Genomic DNA, 19,313 nt, shown 5'->3' with positions numbered 1-19,313 from the left:
TAGAGTCAGCCCTGGTCCACCTTTATGGCGATATCCCTAAATGGCGTCCACCTATAGAACCATTGCCCTCTTAAAATATTCTTTAATACCTTCCATTTGAAACGCATGTCATACAAACACATTCCAGGGTTACCCTAGGTTCATTTTCCTACATGGTGATTTTCCCTTACTTTGTCTCCATAGCTCTCAACTGAGTATGTAATGTTCGGTTACATCCGAACTTAGCCTTCCTTACTTGTTTTATAAAGTATAAGAAAATTCACATATGAGCATTTGCTATCTTATGGGAACAAAATCTAAAACCGACTTTGGAAATAATGTCGTTTGAGTCTTATGCGCGTGATAAAAATAAACGTTCTCAAGCCGAAATTCATACTGAGGCGACTGGCTTCTCCGATTCTGATGATGGTAGAAAGCAGATATATATATGGATTATTGGTTAATCGCTCTAAATTTCTAAGCTCATTATAGCGAACTGGGAAAAATTATTGCTCCAGCAGCCGAAAAGTCTATAAGGTTTGTAGGCAAATTATGTACAACGCAACGCAACGAAACACTTTTTATCGTTTAAACCAAATTCCGTATGACGTAGGTGCTCTTGCTGACTTTAGTAAATCTGAGAGCCTCCAGATGTCAGTGAACGCAACGCAAAAAGTCACCGCGTTGCATAAAATTTTCATTTTAATGCCATTTCTGCAGCAGTTTTTGCGATGAGCACTGGCTCATTTGTGTTATTATATTAGCCGTGTTTTTTTTACAGATGAATCGGTTGCGATGAATAGTGGACACACACCACTTGTAGGGGTGATACATAGAATTAGTGTAGAGGTGAAATATAGACACATATTTCTGTTGCATCTGAGTATAATGCGTATGGACATTTAGGAGTACTAATTTTCTGCACAGCAATTTCGGAAGGTAAATAAAGTTTAACGCTTAGCAGTCCATATAAAGTTTAAGCGTAAATGTGCATATAGATGTAAAAAAAAACACAGCTATTATTATGTTAGATATCGCTATCAGCTTTTGTATTCAGTGGTCTCGTAAAGCCTTTGAAAATTGAAGATGAAATAAGTTTGCAGCTAAAATCCTTTGGCTAGATCCTGTAAAGACCTTTTTTACGATTCTCAGTTAGTCACTTATGTTTATGTTATGAAAATTCTCGTTTTCCTCAAAAATTACCTTTCAGGAGGCTTAGACAGGAGCTTCCCTTCCAATTTGCGTTATGCTCCTTTTGGTTTAACCTACTGCGCACGGCATCTCCAAGGCAGCTGAATTTTCATTGATAAGTTTTTATGACAGAAATACACTGGGAGTGTTTGCCAAACAGCTGTTAAAGGACGACCCAGCTTAGGAAAACTTGAAAATTGAAACAACTTTTTTCAAAATTGTTGATGTTGCTATTCCCGATATTTTTAACCCAAGACCTTCGGTGTGGTAAGCGGAGTACGCTACCAAGTCGAGTGAAATAAAAACTCGAAATAATAATTTTTATTTTCGAATTTTATAGCAAAATTCGAATAAAACAAGCCATTTATAATTATTATTTTCGATTTTTATAGCAAAATTCATAAAAAAATAAGCCATTTATCTCTAGTCTTCGCAATTACGTCTTGGTATAATTTTTTTTATTTACATTTTAAAGTTCGGTTCGAGCTCAAGGCCGGAAAAATAATTTTTTTAATAATAATTATTGTTTTTTTTAATTTTCTAGAATTGAAAAATTTTATTTTGTTTTTGGAATAGTAGGTAGACAATTTTTCTGCCAAGTGCTATATGCTTTAGGCACGCTGCCCTAACCATTTAGCTATACAGCGGTGGTTTGTTCGACTGATAAATTGATACTTCTATTCCTCTTTACCAACTATGTTTAATTTATTTATATTTGGAGCAGTAACATAATTTAAAGAGCTGCTTGCAATTCCCAATGTTATTCTATGTTAATTCGATTTTATGTTCCGGCTGGCTTTGATCTTATTTTTTTAACTTTTGCAACACCCTTTAACAATAAATATTTGCGATTAACGCCATCTAGCCCAATGTGCCACAATATTTACTATCTCTCAATATTCCTTTCATTTGTGGCGCAGTTCCGCTGTGCGTCGACAGTGAAAGGTATGCACATACATACATACATAACATTACCACCTAAAGGCCAGCTAGCCACTGCTACCGTTTTCATTTTTTTTTTAACTGCTACAATTTTCCGCAGCATTTTGATAATTTCTTTTGGAATTTTTTTTGCCGCATTTTCTTATGTATTACTCTTATTATCGTATAAAATTCAGATTTCTTCAATGTCGATCCACAGTTGTTAGTTAGATATTGTGCGATACACAACAGCGGTCACCTTAAACCCCATTGGCGCGGCGGTTTTAGTTAATGCAGAAAGTACAAATTGCTTACTCCTTACACTACACGCAAACACACACACAGATCATTCAGTCAACGTTATGCTGCTACAAAGGAATATGGAATATTTATATTATTTGGGATTTTTCATTTTAATATTGAAAATGTCGAATGCAGCCACTGTACGGGAAGAGATCACTAGCGAAAATAGCATTAATGCACCACCTGCCTCCTCACATGCCACATCCACCGAAACTACAAATACGCCCAATAGCAAATATGATGGTATGAAACGTGCTTTCGAGGAATGCCATACTCAATTTAGTTGGATGTGCTTGAAAATTGAATTTGTGAAAATTATGGAACGATTAACGGAAAAGGACGAGCTGGTGTTTGCGCCTGGCATTAGCATAGTGAAGGATGTTAGTGCAGCTGAAGTGAAAAGCAACGACTTAATGGCGGGTAAGTGGGAAAAATGAACGAAAATATCTAAAGTTGTTGAGTAAACGTTTAAATGTGTTGCTTCGGTAAAGCATGTAATCGTTTAAGATTTCTAAGAAAATTGATTTGTATTTGCTCTGTGATAATAAAGCTGGGTAAAACTTTGTTTTAAGATAATGAAATTAGTTCTAACTAAATTTTAGTTGTAAAAAAATTTGCGTTTTAGGATGTCCTTGAAAAATTATATAAATTTATTGTGAGGGGCAAGAAACCTTTTGCATAACTGGAAATGATCGGTGAAACTTTGTCTTAAAAAAAAGATGTATAAGTACTTAACATTGACCTTAATTTTATAAGGTTTTTAAAATAAAAATCCGAGTTCATGAAGGAGGTAATTACTTTTAATGGGACCATTTATAGTAAAAGTAACCTCAAGCTCGTGTTAAGCGCTCAAATGGATTCCTCTGAGGGGGAAAATTGCATTATAAAACAAGTAAGGGCGGGACTGTCTCCAGCTGTGGCGAAGACTTAATACATATCATGAATGAAGCTTATCAATAATTTTATCGCATTTGTCATATCTGAATAAACGGCTCTATAAAATATGTAATATATGGGTCGAAATTTCTCAAGTGGGCCAATTTAAAATCGACTGTCTCAGTTCTCTTTGATTAATACGGTTTTAATCGGTTTGGAGGTAAAGACGATCTCCCCAAAATATTTTTGCAAAAAATTTTTTTTTACATTAGTTATTAACAGTTAGAGTTTTTGATTATGTTATTTTAAAAAATTAATAACTCGAGAACGGTTTATCGAAACTCAACGTTTTCTACATCAAAATTTTCGTCAATTAATATACTTTGCCATAAAAAATCGTTTTTAATAACAAATTATTATTTTGCTAAAAAAATTCTGTTTGTTTTGAGTAATTAAAAAATAATAAAACTATTCCGCCTGCGAGAAAATTTTGGCACATCGGGCACGTCTTTTTGATCAGTATAAATCATCCACAAAATTTGGGTCACACGATGACTCAGCGCGCGAGCGTCAAAACGAGTTATTAATTTTTTAAAATAACATGACCAAAATTCCAACTGTTAATAACTAATGTAAAAAAAAAAATGTTTGCAAAAATATTTTGGGGAGATCGTTCTTACGTCCAAACCGATTAAAAACTGTATTAATCAATGAAAACTGAGACAAACGATTTTAAAGTGGCCCACTTGAGAAATTTCGACCCAGATATAGAATAAGTGAACATACCTAAGCAACATTTTCGATAGATATCAAATAAATAATACATCGGTAATCCTCACACAGAGTTTCACGTTTCTTGTGATCAACATGAGATGGCTATGGCAGTGTATCTCTTATCTGATATCTGGAATATGTACTATACATACGACCGATCTTTACGTTTGTTTTAAAGGATATCATATGCCATACATGTAAGAAGTTTTAAGCTTCTTGCTGTTAGAATGTGTAACGAAAAGCTTCCTATCTGAACAATAGGTTATATGGGATATATGCTATATATACGACCGATCTCTATGTTTTTTTTCATACAACAATATGTGCCATCTGGGTCCGTATCATGTGCTACGATTTGTATAAAAATCAAGTTTTCACTCAAATATTAAACCACAATATCTCTGAAATTGTGAGTCCGAATAACTACATATGTGAACTAATTTGTATAAATAGTTTGGGAGTTTAATATAAATTGAGTGAAATATACGAATCGTAACACACGATACAGGTCCTGTTTAAATATGAAGCTTTTATACGATTAAATGAGAAATATATGATAAAAAATCCCCTTTTCTGAAAAATCCGTCCGGGCGATATATGTATGGTGGTCCGATTCGGTTGGTTCCGACATATGTTTAATCGTGGCCCAAAATAAACCTGCACACCAAATTTCATCAAGATATCACAGACGGACATGGCTAAATCAACTCAGGTTGTCCTCCTGATTATTTCGATTTACTTTTTGGTGAGTCCACTTTTCTACTTTAAGGACTTACGATTCTGCGATTCGAAACAAACTTAATATATCATTTCATTTCTATGAAAGGTATAAAAAGTTTATGTTCTTCGGTTTTATAAGTTTTTGGAATAATTTTGGGAAATATTCTTCAATCATGTTCAAAAAGAAAATCGGAGGTGGAAGCTCGAGGACCGACATACTACTTACCTAACTTTGTTATTTATATATATATTTTTTAATAATTAAGTATATGACTAGTTATAAGACTCGAAACTGAAAATCAACCCAAAAATACTATTAATATTTTGACGAATATTAGTGACACTAAGTGATACTCACATCACTAATCTGAAACTAAGTAAATAAAGCAACAACACCAATAAAGCAAGCTGCCACACTTGTATGTACGTAAACAAATTAATCATTATGTCTACACATATGTCCATACAAGCAGCGGTGAGAAACGCACAAACACATGCATATATCTGAGATACTCCCAAAAGTAGGCAATCATCGGTGGAAGTATCACTCACATATACGCGCACATATGGCTATACGAGAAGCTATATTAGTGCATCTGTAGTTATAGCTGGTGAGTTTATAGCTGGTAAACAAGTAGTAAATTCTAGAAACGCCTAGAAATATGCAAACGAGGAAACCGAAGAGTATAAAAGCAACACCAGCTGAGGCATGGGAATCAGTTTGATTTAAGCACGCTATCTGTTGAGAAGTAGAAGTGTTATTGTGAAAGTAGTATAAAAAAGACCACTTTGCATTATTGAATATTGGAGTTATTTATTCAACAGATTAGTGATTCGAACGTTAGCAGAAGGTTGCAAATAAGTGGAATTGCACTAAACTCGTTACAAAATTTATTTTGAATGGTATCACAAAAACGATATGAAAGCTTTCCAAACCAAAATGCGTTCAGTGACTCGTAACAAGATTTTAGATAAATACGAAAATGTGCCCAGGCCCAGGTTGAGGCACATTTTGAAATGATGCTTATTATATTATAGCAGTTTTGAAATAAGACACGGACAAATAAAGAAGCTAATTTATATGGCAACTATATCAACATTCAAGTTGATATTTAAAAAATCTTTTATTTTGATTTTAAGTATAAAAATTTATTTTTGTTTATTTTTGAGTTTAGATATTTTCAAACTAATTAGAATTTTCTTTTTTTGAAGTTATTCAAAATTTTAAGTTAACACGAAAACTCAATTAAAATTATTTTAAAAATTAAAGTAAAGAGTACAAAGTAGTTAACACTATAGCAACTATGTTTTAAGTTAAGACTGATAGTTGTTTGTAATTATTTCGTTTTGGATTGGAAGTAATTGGATTTTGGATAACTTTTGAGAAATAATTAAAGCCCTTTTCCAAAGAGCGAAAAATTCCCTATAATAAAATCTACAATTCATTATTGTAAATTAATTTTTATTTTTTTTTTTTGTAAACTATTCCAAAATTTCCATAAATATTCATGTAGAATAATTTCCTCTCTAGGGACCTAAATTTCGACACAATACGATACCGCAACGATAGTTTTTCCAATCGACATCGATATTTTGTGCTCAATACTTTAACCGCGGTGTCTATAGGGACGACCCAAGCCCTAGCATCGTACCAAACTTGAGGTAGGATTCTGTCGTAGCTGACAAAGCACTTTTTTAATTGCTCTTTAACCTGAAATGCCTGTCTACCATGCCGTCTAACTGACTAAATTTATAAGGGCCCTTTCTTTTAAAAATACATAAGAAGAATAAGATTTGAAGAAATTTAGTTAGACTGCATCTCGTCCACTTTCAAGAAAAAAAATTTTTATTTTTCCGTTTCATTGATTGAATGGAATAGGGCCTTGCACAAGTGGTGACCAATCCAATCGTGCCAATCGTGCAATCCAACTGTCCCTTTCGTTTCGTTTCATCGTTGTACCATCTTCAGTGTATTTTTTAGTTCTCATCTGTTATTGTTGTTTTTCTTCTACATATTTGTAGGTACATGAGAAGAAATTTTTAAATTGATGTTTTTGTTTGTGTGTGTGTTATGGTTTGCTATTCACTGATCAAATTGTGTGGTTAGCTGTGGCACGTAGAAGTCAGTAATTTTAGTCGTTTAACTTTTTTGTGTGTTTGTTGCTTTTGTTCTGTTATTTTTTTGTGTTTATTTGTTGAAGTGTGTTTGCAAGTGTGGGATTTCTTTGTTTTATGTAAACAAGTTTTAAAGATTCCAATATTGTATCAGTAATTGTGGTTGTCTGTTCGTTTATTATTCTATCGTCTAATATTTTCTGTTTGTAGATTTTCATGTTTTCGAGTTCGTTTTGACTTCGGGCTTTTGCTTGTCTGTGAAGGACATTGTTTGATGTTTGCTGGCGAACATTTATTTTCGACCATGTGTTTCGCAAAGTTGGACTCTGGTATGATACTTAGATTCCGTTTTTTTTTTTTGTTATTGCAATCTCTTATGTGTTCTCTGAACCTCCTTCTTCCTTGTCTTTCTGTTTTCTTTTTTCTGTTTATCCTATATAACTGAGTTAGTGTCTGTTCATAATTTTCGCCTTTAAATGTTCTATGTTTTGAGCACTATGCAATATTGTTGTATTTAAAAAAAAAAAGTTTGTTATTTTATATATTGCCCTTGACATATACTAAGTCATTGTTGTTCAAGTGTTTGTTCTTTCGTCAATGTTGCTTGTTACCAGAACGTACTAGATCTAAGGATCGTCAACATCCAATTTATCCCTGCAAGAAGAAAAAGAAGGGCATTTCTTATAATGCCCAGAGGTGAGGCTGTGTTTTGAATCCTTTAAATTCACAATCCCAAATATTTAATATATATATATATATAATCAATAATCGTGTACCCTTCCAAGTCTGCTCCCAGATCAATGGTATTTGTGCGAAGAGCGCCGGCCTTTTTACTTGGGGTTTTTGATTTTGAGATTTTATATTCGTGGAGCGCTTCTTTAACCCTCTCTCTCTATTAGGTTGTTAAAAGCAATTGGTACTAATGATAAAGAATTTTAAAAATATTTTAATTAAGATATTGCAAATGTAAAGGTTTTACGTACCACACACTTTGTATATGAAGGCTGTATGAAAACCACGCTGAGTACATCTGTTTTACTTTTTTAGTTAATTGAAAGCAATGTATGTGGTTTAATTCTTTTAGCCGCTGAGTTTTCTTCCCTAAATTTCCTTATATTTATATTATATTTCTTCCACAGAAGTTGCACGCAGCTATGCCAACGATCCCAATTCAAGAATTAATGGATACATTGTGAACAAGTTGAGTAGTTTTCTACAATCTCATTATCTACGCTTCAAATTGATCGATCAAAGCACAATAGCGGAAGCACGATCAGCTGTAGAAACAGGACGAAAAGGAAAATTTGGTAAGAAGGGCGGTATGGAAGCCTTACTTGCTGCTGGTTTGGTGATGAAGGGTTAGTATTATTTCTCAAAAGCTGAACACTTTTTTATCACAACTTTTATATTTAATTTTGTTTATTCGTGCTGTAGGTACACTTATGGCCCTCGCTATGGGTGCTCTAGCATTGCTTGCTGGCAAAGCACTTCTCACAGCTTTAATGGCTTTAACACTGTCAAGTATTGTGGGATTGAAGGGCTTGGCATCTGGCGGTGGTAAATCTACATATGAAATTGTTGCCAAACCCGTATACAGCTCAAGTCATTCGCATGATGAACATGGTGGAGGTGGTCATGGTCATATGTCAAGTGGACATGGTGGAAGTGGTTATGGCGGTTTTGGACGAAGTATTGATTTATTAAAACCAATTAATGTGCAATGAGATGGAGCTAAGAATTTGTATTATAGGGTAGAATATAGTAATTTATTGAATGTTTAACTTAGTTTAACTTATAAGGCTTTTTGCTACCACAAATTTACAATTGTGGTTAAAAGCAATAAAATCGAAAACACTTTATAATGAACGAATGAACGATAGAAAACAAAATATAAAACAAATAAATAAATAACAACAAAGTAGCTTTGGTTCTATCATGCAAGCATTCTCCGTCAGATTTAAATTTTGCATAAAATTTGCATTTGAGAACCCAAATTTCAAAAGATATCATTCAAGCCTGGGGTAATAACCTTTTGGATTCCCATACTCCACGAAATAGTAGAGTGGAATTTATGGTTTTTACATTGTCATGAACTCTGCTTTGCATGATTTTATTTTTTTTTTTTTTTTTGGGACTTTTCCTCAAAGGGTTCGCTTTAGGGGAGACACCTTAAAGACCAAGAAATCTCGGAAAGGTATGATTGATATGATACTCCAATGAGTGCGATATATAGAAGAATTGCTTCATTAAAAATAATATTTGCCCTCATTGCTTTCAAATGTTTGAAAACATTTATTTGAAGCTGTTTTTAATTTTAGTTTATAATTTGGAAAACATTTTTTAACAACATGATATCAGGACGGACAAGGTGCAGCTGTTTCGATCATACCTTGTAAATCTCCTCAAAGCTTTTTCTCCCTGGAGTGGGATAGTAATCGTTGTATATATCGATTCGCTATATGTTAAAGAATTCCATACTGATATCTTACTTACTTACTTAATTGGCGCTTAAACGGTTATGGACGTCCAACAAGGCGCGCCAGTCGCTTATTCGCTCTGCCAACTGGCGCCAAATGGTCACACCGAGGCAGGCTAAATCGTTCTTCACCTGGTCCTTCCATTGGGGGCCTCCTTCTTCCTCTGCTTCAATGCGGGTTCCGATAAAAATATTTTCCAAACCGAAACGTCATCTTTCGTTCCCATAATATGACCTAGCGAGCATAGCCGCTGCGTTTTATTTCGCTGAACAATGTTGATGTGCAGGACTATATGTAGGACGAATATGATGAGTGACTTGTAGAACATGATTTTCGTTTGCCAAGAGAGGACTTTACTTTTCAATTGCCTAACTAGTCCAAAGTAGCATTTATTGGCAAGAGTGATTACTCGCTAGGTTTCAGAGCTGATGTTGTTGCTGGTTCTCAACAAAACGAAGCCTTTTACTATTTCAAAATTAAGCTGCAAAGAGTAGCGTGATTTCCAAGGCACAAATGCGCTGAATTTTTGCTCAATGACAGCAGGTGCTCCGTTTTGTCGTCATTGCACTATCAAAACCCATCTTTGCCGCTTCTTTTTCCACTTTGGATGTTCCGGCCGATGATATCATCAGCATACGCCACTAATTGCACATTTTATTGGAATATTGTTCCAGAGAGGTTAATGCTCTGGGTATCCACTGAGTGGTATCGACTTAGTGGTGAGTTGATGTGCGAAGACGACAACCTGGCTAGGCCACTCTGACATGCTCGGTTTAAAGGCTAGCTGTCTACCACAAGGTGCGGCTGCAAGCGGGAGTCTGTCTTGACTCAAGCGGCTCGCTATATAAACGTGCAAATAACATTTTGTCCCCGCAAAACGGGTTATGCGCTGGGTTTGGCACCCGCCACGTCAAACTACACTCCAATGAAAAACTCAACAACGCCTCGGAAGTTCTTTATCGACTACACGTAAGTTCTGTGGAGAAAACTCATGATAAGTTCATCGAATAGCAAAAACTTTCTGATGGTTTCAAAGAAACATAAGTATCCCTGCAATTAGTCCACGCCAGTAAGACTCACTGAAGATTTTATGAGTACAACTTGCGTGATAGGCCCTTCTAAAATATAAAACCTGTATGATTTAGTAGAAGAACCTTCACCTTCTTGCTCGTAAGTTCTACTTTCATTGGACTAGAGGAACTAGACAAAAGAACTTACCGCTATAGCAGACGCCCATAACGCATTTCCATATTGGCAGCAGGGCTACTATTGTCACCCTGCAGGAAAATTGCGAGATAGTCACGCAAAGCGAAAGTTTCACACTGCAGACTAAAGGACTCCGAGCTGATGCTAATCAGATGCAGATCGGGACAGACAATGAGTGCTTACAGGAGTCCCTGTCTTGGTAGACTTACCTCCAGTGTAAAACACAGATCAATGTCCGTTGATCTTCGGCCCAAAAAGTTGGTACCAATCGGTGAGCTGGGGTGTTCAAGTCCACCAGCCTTGGTTTGGCCGAGGAGGACTATCCATCCTCCTCTTCCATTTTCGGGTAATGGCACCCGGTTGCACGGCAACTCCACCGCGAGTTCCGTGCTTGCCTCAGAATCCCTCTTTCATTGATTTTGATATCTCGATATCTGATTAACAAGTTAATTAGATTGAGATATTGTGTTTTGTCGCAATTTAGGAATGTGACCAACCTTTTCTGTCCTGCAGTGTTACAGCAATGTATAAATACATTGTTAACGACGGAGCTTGGTTTTGCTTAAGGGCCGCACTACGTTGACAAACAGAGTGAGCTTGGCATCAAATTATGCTCCGTCTTAAAACTCCATCACAATTAAAATCAAGGGATGTGACCAACCTTTTCTACACACAGACCTGTGAGTGCCGAGTGCCCGCCTCAACAATGCCCCTCGACATCGCTTGAGGCCACACTACGTTGACAAGCATTGTGTGCCATATTGTGCTACTATTGGCTTCCATTTTTGACACTATTATTTCACTTCAATTTTCACTCAATTACGCAACAATTATGCTCCATTTTGCCTCCAATTACACTCCTACCACAATTAAAGGGATATGTCCAACCTTTTCCGCTCACAGACCTGTAAGTACCGAGTACCTGCCCCAGCAACAACTTTGCATTGCAGTCCGACACACTGCAGTGATTTGTCAGCTTCAAATCTTGCCACATTTTTGGATGTGGCCATCCATTCCGCGAACGCCTCCTATTCGCTTACGCAGTCTAAAGCAGCCTCAAAAATCTCAAAAGACGAGATGAGCACCGGCCCACTCGTACAATTATCGATTGTTTTTCGGCTGACGATAGACATGCGTTTCTTCACCATCTTTCGTCACCTTTTTTCAGCATATATAACCGGCATCTCCGGTTGCCACAATTAAGGGATGTGACCAACCTTTCATCTGCCCCTCAGGGTCAGTTTCTCAATGAAATTGGGATTGCTGTGGCAAGCATGAGACCGAATTCCCTTGGGTTTGCGCGCCCCAAGGGAAAACAAGTCTACTCAGAGCGTGTGTCTTAAGTGAACTCTATTTGAAACCACAGCCACCGCGATGCTCCCACAAGGGGGCCATCCCAGGACAGGAGGTGAGACCTGAGTACAAAGCATCGTTCGATGCAGTGCACCAGATCACACTGGCTTCTCCTGCTCCCGCGGTAGCAATTTTTATAAAGACCTTGCCTAGGGTCCCACAGGGTGATACCCGCGTCCACCCTACTACCTTTCGAGTAAAACACCTTACTCATGGATTGGGTACCCATGGTATTATGGTCGCCTTTTACGACCGGTATACCTACCGTGGATATATTCTTTCCCTTAGCCCACAGGGGTGCAGAGCGGGACAGTTGGTAGTCACACTTGTACCAACAGCGCTGAAGTGTGAGCTATATGTATTTAAATTAATTAATCAAAGTCAACTTAAGAACGCGCTAATAAGGTCTGCAAAGTGTGCTCCCATTGTCACTTCGTAAAATGTCACACTGTTAAACGTGACAGTTTAGACCACTGCTAGCGGACAGAATTTGAACTAGTACCGTCTCTTAATGCGATATTTCTGCGCTAGCTCGGAACAAGTGTGATTTCCTGCAAGTTTGAAATCGCGGGCTCCCTTGCATATTAATTAAAATTGAAAATGATGTCAACCTAGTAATGTATAAGAGGATTTATAATACTAATAAATGTTTCTTTGGGCCCCTTAAGCTGTTGGAAGTAAAATCTTCTCTCGACGAACAAAAATTATGTTCTATACGTCTCTTATGATACCGATCTCAATACATACACAATTTATGTCGGAGTAGCATGAACGATAACAACATCAGAATAGTTGGTAGTTAAAGATTTTTTGTTAAGAGTTGAAGGTCTGTAGACTATGCAGAATAGTCAGTACTAACAGTCATTACTGTTCTCTTAGCATTAATAGTACTGTGCAACAATTTAAGGGCATATTTATGGGAGCGGATTAATTCGAAATCTAATACAGAAATACAGACCAAAGAACTGAAGCCCCAGAATAGGTTTGACTACCTTAAAATATATATATACATATATAGAATAGTCGTACTACATAATCACTTTACAGAAACAGAAACAGTGAGATGATTTGGGCGGGATCTGGTACTGGCGCTGGCCAACTAACAATTCATTTGAGATACGTGTTTTATTACTATAAAAAATATACTTATTTGTTTATGCGTTACATATATATACATATGCATTTCTTTTTACACTTTTTTGGTAATCACATGCTGAGTGATTAATAATTGTTTGGTTGAAAACTTTTTGACATCACTGTTATTCAAATCGTATAATTTTGTTGTTTTTTCCTTAAAGCATACTTTTAGGCGCACCAACATTAATCTTGAAGACTTGTACACAAATATTAAAACATTAGGGGGACTCATGTAACCGTATAAATGCCTTATAAAGTGTTTAAACGTATAAAAATATCTAGTGCATAAACGAACTGTCAAATTTTGTATGAAAAATCATTTACACAATTTGTATAAATTTACGCGCACATTTCATTGTGTAAACGCGGTAAACTCAAAGGAATGCAACCTTGCAGACATTACAGACGGCATTTTCATCAAAAATCTCCAACATCAGCAAGTAAAGACGTTTTAGTTTTGATTTTTCACTTAGTCTTGGCATTTTTTAATTTGTGTAACAATCAAAAAATGTTGTTCGGCAATAATACAGCTGATAAACAATCAAGTTTATCAAGAGTATTACTAGGTGCGTTCATATAACAGCGTGTGTAAATGGATATAATTTTACACCTTATAAGTTTATATGCTATCATGAGTCCCCCTACTATTGATTGAGAATCGTTAAATGAGAGAATAGAGAAATATATACAATTTCTTATATCTGTCCGTCCGTCCGCTGGCACGATTACTTGAATACAAATTTAGATATCTTTACAAAATTTGGTATGCTGGCTTATCTTGGCTCAGAACACATTACTGTTGAAAATGGACGAAACGGAACGACAAGCAAAGGCCGATACAGTGATGCAACTTTATATGTTATGTGGGTATGTGGGTTAACTTTATGACAAAAAATCTTAAATTTTTCCGTAGAATCAATGCCCCTTCAGATTCCTTCCTTCTGCAAAGTGACCTTAATAATGTGGATGATTGGTGTCGCGCCAATAATCTTTTCTTAAATGTTAAAAAATGCTTTAGTATGTCTTTCTCAAAATCCATGAGCTCCTATTCTTCGTTGTACTCTATTTCACGCATCCAGTTGGCGTCAATTAACGAACATGTTGATCTAGGCGTTGTCTTTGACTCAAATTTCACATTCACCAATCACATATGTTATGTGCTCACAATGGCCTACAGGAACCTTGCTTTTCTTCGCAGATATGCAAGGGACTTTAAAGATCCGTATACTAAGAAAGCCCTATATATATCGTTAGTGCGCTCCAAACTTTAATATGCTTCCAATATCTGGAACCCCATCTACAGTAATCATTCGGCCAGAATAGAGAGAGTTCAAAGAAAGTATGTCCGTTTTGCTTTGAACCCCATACATTTTGATAACCCGCTGCCTTCTTATTCTTCTCGTTGTCAACTGATCAATCTGCAATCGCTTGAAGCGAGGAGAACGCTGCACTTGGTTATGTTTGTGTACGACTTAATTGTGGGCTCTTTGGATTGTGCGACTCTTCTTGCGAAAATATCTTTTAATGTGCCGCAAAAAAATCTGTGCGCTTTCCTGCCTTTTTACTTAAGTTTTTGTAGAACAAATTACTTTTATTTTAGCCCAATTTTCCGCGCCCTTGCAGAATTAAATAAGCTCTTTACTAGATTAAATATTGATTTTTCTGCGTCCAGAGATATATTCAAGGCTTCCATTGACTTACTCTTTACATAATGTTGTACCTTTTGTATATGTTTAATATTTATATTTATTTTATTTTTAATATGTTATTGTAGATGTGATCATAGACTGAATTAATAAACTAAACTAAAAAACTTAATTTTTTAAAAGTTTTGCAAGCCGTAAGTCAAAAGCCGGCGAAGATACTTATATTGGACTTGCTCCTTGCTATTTTATATTATTACTTACTTACTTTATTGGCGCTTAACCGTTTAAACGGTTATGGCCGAGCAACAGTCGCACGGTGGGGTATTTGATCAATCTAGCTTACCAAAAGTCGATTTTTCAAAATATTCCAATTTTTTTTTTTTAATATACTCTCTGGCGTTCCCAGATGTTCACGGAATAGTATACATACCCCAAAACCCATCTGCAACGTCGACGAAGCTAATATCGCACATTTAAAGTTTTATAAAAGTTATGTGTAGCTCAATGAATTTTTGGATTAAAAAGCTATATACCCTTCTAACCTAAATACTTGTTCAGTTGCTTAGCCTTAATCAAATCTAGTTACATTTCTTTTAGGACAGATAAATGTGTTTTTAATTCATATGTTAGATTTTTTATACCGCATGTTTTAACTGAGTTATTCTACTTGTAGTACTACTACTTTTCAATATTAAATTTTTTAACAACCTTGCAAACAAAAAGATATATTTTTTTTTCATGGCACATCATGTCAGTAATTTTGTGGTAATACATAAGCTTGTGTTTGTTTCAAAGTTTAATAACGAAAACGGCTGCGCATACCCGCGCTTTTTTGAGTGGTGATCAATTTTGTAAGAGACTGCTACCCTTATTGGCAAAAGGTGGCAACCTTGTGAAAACATCCTCAGTGGCAACACCAAGGTGAAAAGTCTCAATTTTATTCAAATCGGTTAAGCCGTTTCCGAGATGGTAGTGCATATAAAAAGAAAAATAAAAAAAGGTTAGGTGGCAACCCTAAGTGGCAACCCTTCTTAAAAATGTCAACAGAAATGCGGAGTAAAATACTTTTCGTTTTATACCCATATTGACATACATATCTCATGTAATTCCAAAAAATTACCCCGGGTCCATACGAAACCGGGGGCCCGATTTATAGTAATTCTGCGCGTAATACCGTGAATTTACTGTAAAATATTTCCTTTAATAACAGTGAAGTGAGACAACCACTTTTTGAGCAGAAATAACTGCTATTTTAATTTTGGCTAGCTAGATTAATCAAATACCCCACCGTGAGTCGCTTCTTCGTTCTGCCAAATGGTGCCAATTTGTCACTTATATTTACTTTGTGAAAATTAAGAAAATCGGTTAGCGACCATGCCCACTTAAAAAAAAACATTTATATTGAAATTTCGAGACATGGAAAAAATGAGGAAAAATAAAATTTTGGAATGGAAAAATTTTAAAAGAAGAAAACTTAAAAATTTGAAGCCGTTTAAGTTTATGATAATTTTCTAGTATTAGTAACAAACATTTTAAAGTGTCCTTACAGGTTTAAATGGTAAAAAGATCGTTTAACTTAAATTTTCTGTTCCTTAGTTACGGGGCCAGACTTTTATTTGTCTTTAAAAATTAAAGGCCGAATTTAAATTTTATCTGTGGATTTGTTTGAAAAAAGTCCAAAAAATACAAATTCGTCATGAAAATGATATGTGAATCCCGGAATCCCATAAAATTTCATCTAGGCAATTTTTGACCCGGATTTTTTCGACTCAAAAAAAATCTCTCCTCATTTAAATACGCCACACTCGAAATTTTCAACCCCTTTTTTCAACGCGCCATTTGAGCGATTTCGGTAAAATATGCACAATTTTTCAGTGAATAGTGGGTATTTTTATACTCAGTTGAGCAGAGCTCACAGAGTATATTAACCTTGATTGGATAACGGTTGGTTGTACAGGTATAAAGGAATCGAGATAGATATAGATTTCCATATATCAAAATCATCAGTATCGAAAAAAAATTTGATTGAGCCATGTCCGTCCGTCCGTCCGTCTTTCCGTTAACACGATAACTTGAGTAAATTTTCAGGTATCTTGATGAAATTTGGTATGTAGATTCCTGGGCACTCTTCTCAGATCGCTATTTAAAATGAACGATATCGGACTATAACCACGCCCACTTTTTCGATATCGAAAATTTCGAAAAACCGAAAAAATGCGATAATTCATTGTCAAAGGTGGTTAAAGCGATGAAACTTCGTAGATGGGTGGACGTTATGACTCAGAATAGAAAATTAGTAAGATTTTGGACAATGGGCGTGGCACCGCCCACTTTTACAAGAAGGTAATTTAAAAGTTTTGCAAGCTGTAATTTGGCAATCGTAGAAGATATCATGATTAAATTTGGCAGGAACGTTACTTCTATTACTATATATGTGTTAAATAGAAATTAGCAAAATTGGATGAAGAACATGCCCACTTTTTAAAAAAAAAAATTTTTTTAATTCAAATTTTAACAAAAAATTTAATATCTTTACTGTATATAAGTAAATTAAGTCAAAATTCACCTCCAGTAATGATATGATGCAGCAAAATACAAAAATAAAAGAAAATTTCAAAATGGGCGTGGCTCTGCCCATTTTCATTTAGTTTGTCTAGAATACTTTTAATGCCATAAGTCGAACAAAAACTTACCAATCCTTCTTAAATTTGGTAGGGGCGTAGATTCTATGACGGTAACTGTTTTCTGTGAAAATGGGCGAAATCGGTGGAAGCCTTATAACTTGAGCAAAAACCGATATATTTTTACTAAACTTAATCCACGTACTTATCTGAACTCACTTTATCTTGGTTTAAAAAATGGCCGAAATCCGACCATTAACAACGCCCACTTTATCGATATCGAAAATTACGAAAAATGAAAAAAATGCCATAATTCTATACCAAATACGAAAAAAGGGATGAAACATGGTAATTGGATTGGTTTATTGACGCAAAATATAACTTTGGAAAAAACTTTGTAAAATGAATGTGACACCTACCATATTATGTAGAAGAAAATGAAAAAGTTCTACAAGGCGAAATCAACAGCCCTTGGAATCTTGGCAGGAATACTGTTAGTGGTATTGCATATATAAATAAATTAGCAGTACTCGACAGATGATTTTCTGGATCACCTGGTCCACATTTTGGTCGATATCGCGAAAACTCCTTCACATATACATCTAAGGGCCACTCGCTTTTAAAACCCTCATTAATACCTTTAATTTGATATCCATATCGTACAAACACATTCTAGAGTCACCCCTGGCCCACCCTAATGGCGATATCTCGAAAAGGCGTCCGCCTATAGACCTAATGCCCACTCCCTCTTAAAATGCTCAGTAACACCTTTCGTTTGATACCCATATCGCACAAACATTCTAGAGTCACCCTTGGTCCACCTTTATGGCGATATCTCGAAAAGGCGTCCACCTATAGAACTAAGGATTACTCCCTTTTAAAATACTCATTACCACCTTTCATTTGATACCCATATCGTACAAACACATTCTAGAGTCACCTCTGGCCCACCCTAATGGCGATATCACGAAAAGGCGTCCACCTATAGAACTAAGGATTACTCCCTTTTAAAATACTCATTACCACCTTTCATTTGATACCCATATCGTACAAACGCATTCTAGAGTCACCCTGGCCCACCCTAATGGCGATATCTCGAAAAGGCGTCCACCTATAGACCTAATGCCCACTCCCTCTTAAAATGCTCAGTAACACCTTCGGTTTGATACCCATATCGTACAAACATTCTAGAGTCACCCTTGGTCCACCTTTATGGCGATATCTCGAAAAGGCGTCCATGTAGGGTTCTTATTTTTATTTAACTTTGTGTTTAAGTTACTTTGAAATTTGTATTTTAATATGTTCCATCAATATTTTAATTTTCAATTTTGATATTTTAATTTTCAAAAATTTTCAGATGGATTCAATTTTTACCTTCAAGAAGTTATACTCTTTATATGTGAATATTCTTAATAAAAATATAAATAATAAAAAAGGATACTACAATTGGCGATCGTGCCAGGAGGATTTAACTAAACATCAACCTTTAAACAAAAAAGAATGTGATATTTTAAATATTTGTTGTACGCATAAAAATTTACTACCCCAAACAAACATAATTTATTAGTGCGCTTAAAATCAGGCAGAAATTCGAACAAACCAAAGATTAGTGTGACCATCAGTTCAAATTCAGTTCTAAAATTTTTGAATTTACAATATATAATTTTTATCAGTTACACCATATTGTTGAACGACAATTGGCAATAAACATTTAAACTAGAATTACAAAACAAAAGCAATTTCAAAGCAGAAATTATAGAAGAAAGGAATATTAAAAAAAAAATATTTGTTTTGGCGTAAAACTACATAAATCCGAAAATTTCAACAATAGCAGCTCAAAATTAAGCAACAACAAGTACAAACAAATAGCCCAGCAGCACCGACAACAACACATCAATTCAAGAAGAGCTTTCAACAACTCATGTTTTAATTAAAAGTGCATGAATTGCAATAGACAAAATGCAAATTCGTTCAAATAGATTTCCAAAAGTGAC

The 19,313-nt window shown here is 35.4% G+C and overlaps 1 protein-coding gene across 1 annotated transcript in view; it reads left to right on the top strand.

The window, feature by feature from the left end:
- Positions 1–8,618, top strand: part of Osi15 (DUF1676 domain-containing protein Osi15) — a 45,442-nt gene extending 36,824 nt beyond the window's left edge. The window contains exons 4-6 of the mRNA XM_067768699.1: positions 2,437–2,814; positions 8,019–8,237; positions 8,314–8,618. Of these exons, the coding sequence (XP_067624800.1) occupies positions 2,437–2,814; positions 8,019–8,237; positions 8,314–8,603 (887 nt within the window). The 3' untranslated portion in view covers positions 8,604–8,618. The remainder of the gene's footprint in view (positions 1–2,436; positions 2,815–8,018; positions 8,238–8,313) is intronic.
- The last annotated feature ends 10,695 nt before the right edge of the window (positions 8,619–19,313 follow it).

This window comes from Eurosta solidaginis, chromosome 1, assembly GCF_040869045.1.
Source record: "Eurosta solidaginis isolate ZX-2024a chromosome 1, ASM4086904v1, whole genome shotgun sequence".
In the NCBI taxonomy this organism is placed as follows: domain Eukaryota; kingdom Metazoa; phylum Arthropoda; class Insecta; order Diptera; family Tephritidae; genus Eurosta; species Eurosta solidaginis.
The sequence above is the reverse complement of the archived record's forward strand: the minus strand, read 5'-3'. Positions and strand labels throughout refer to the sequence as shown.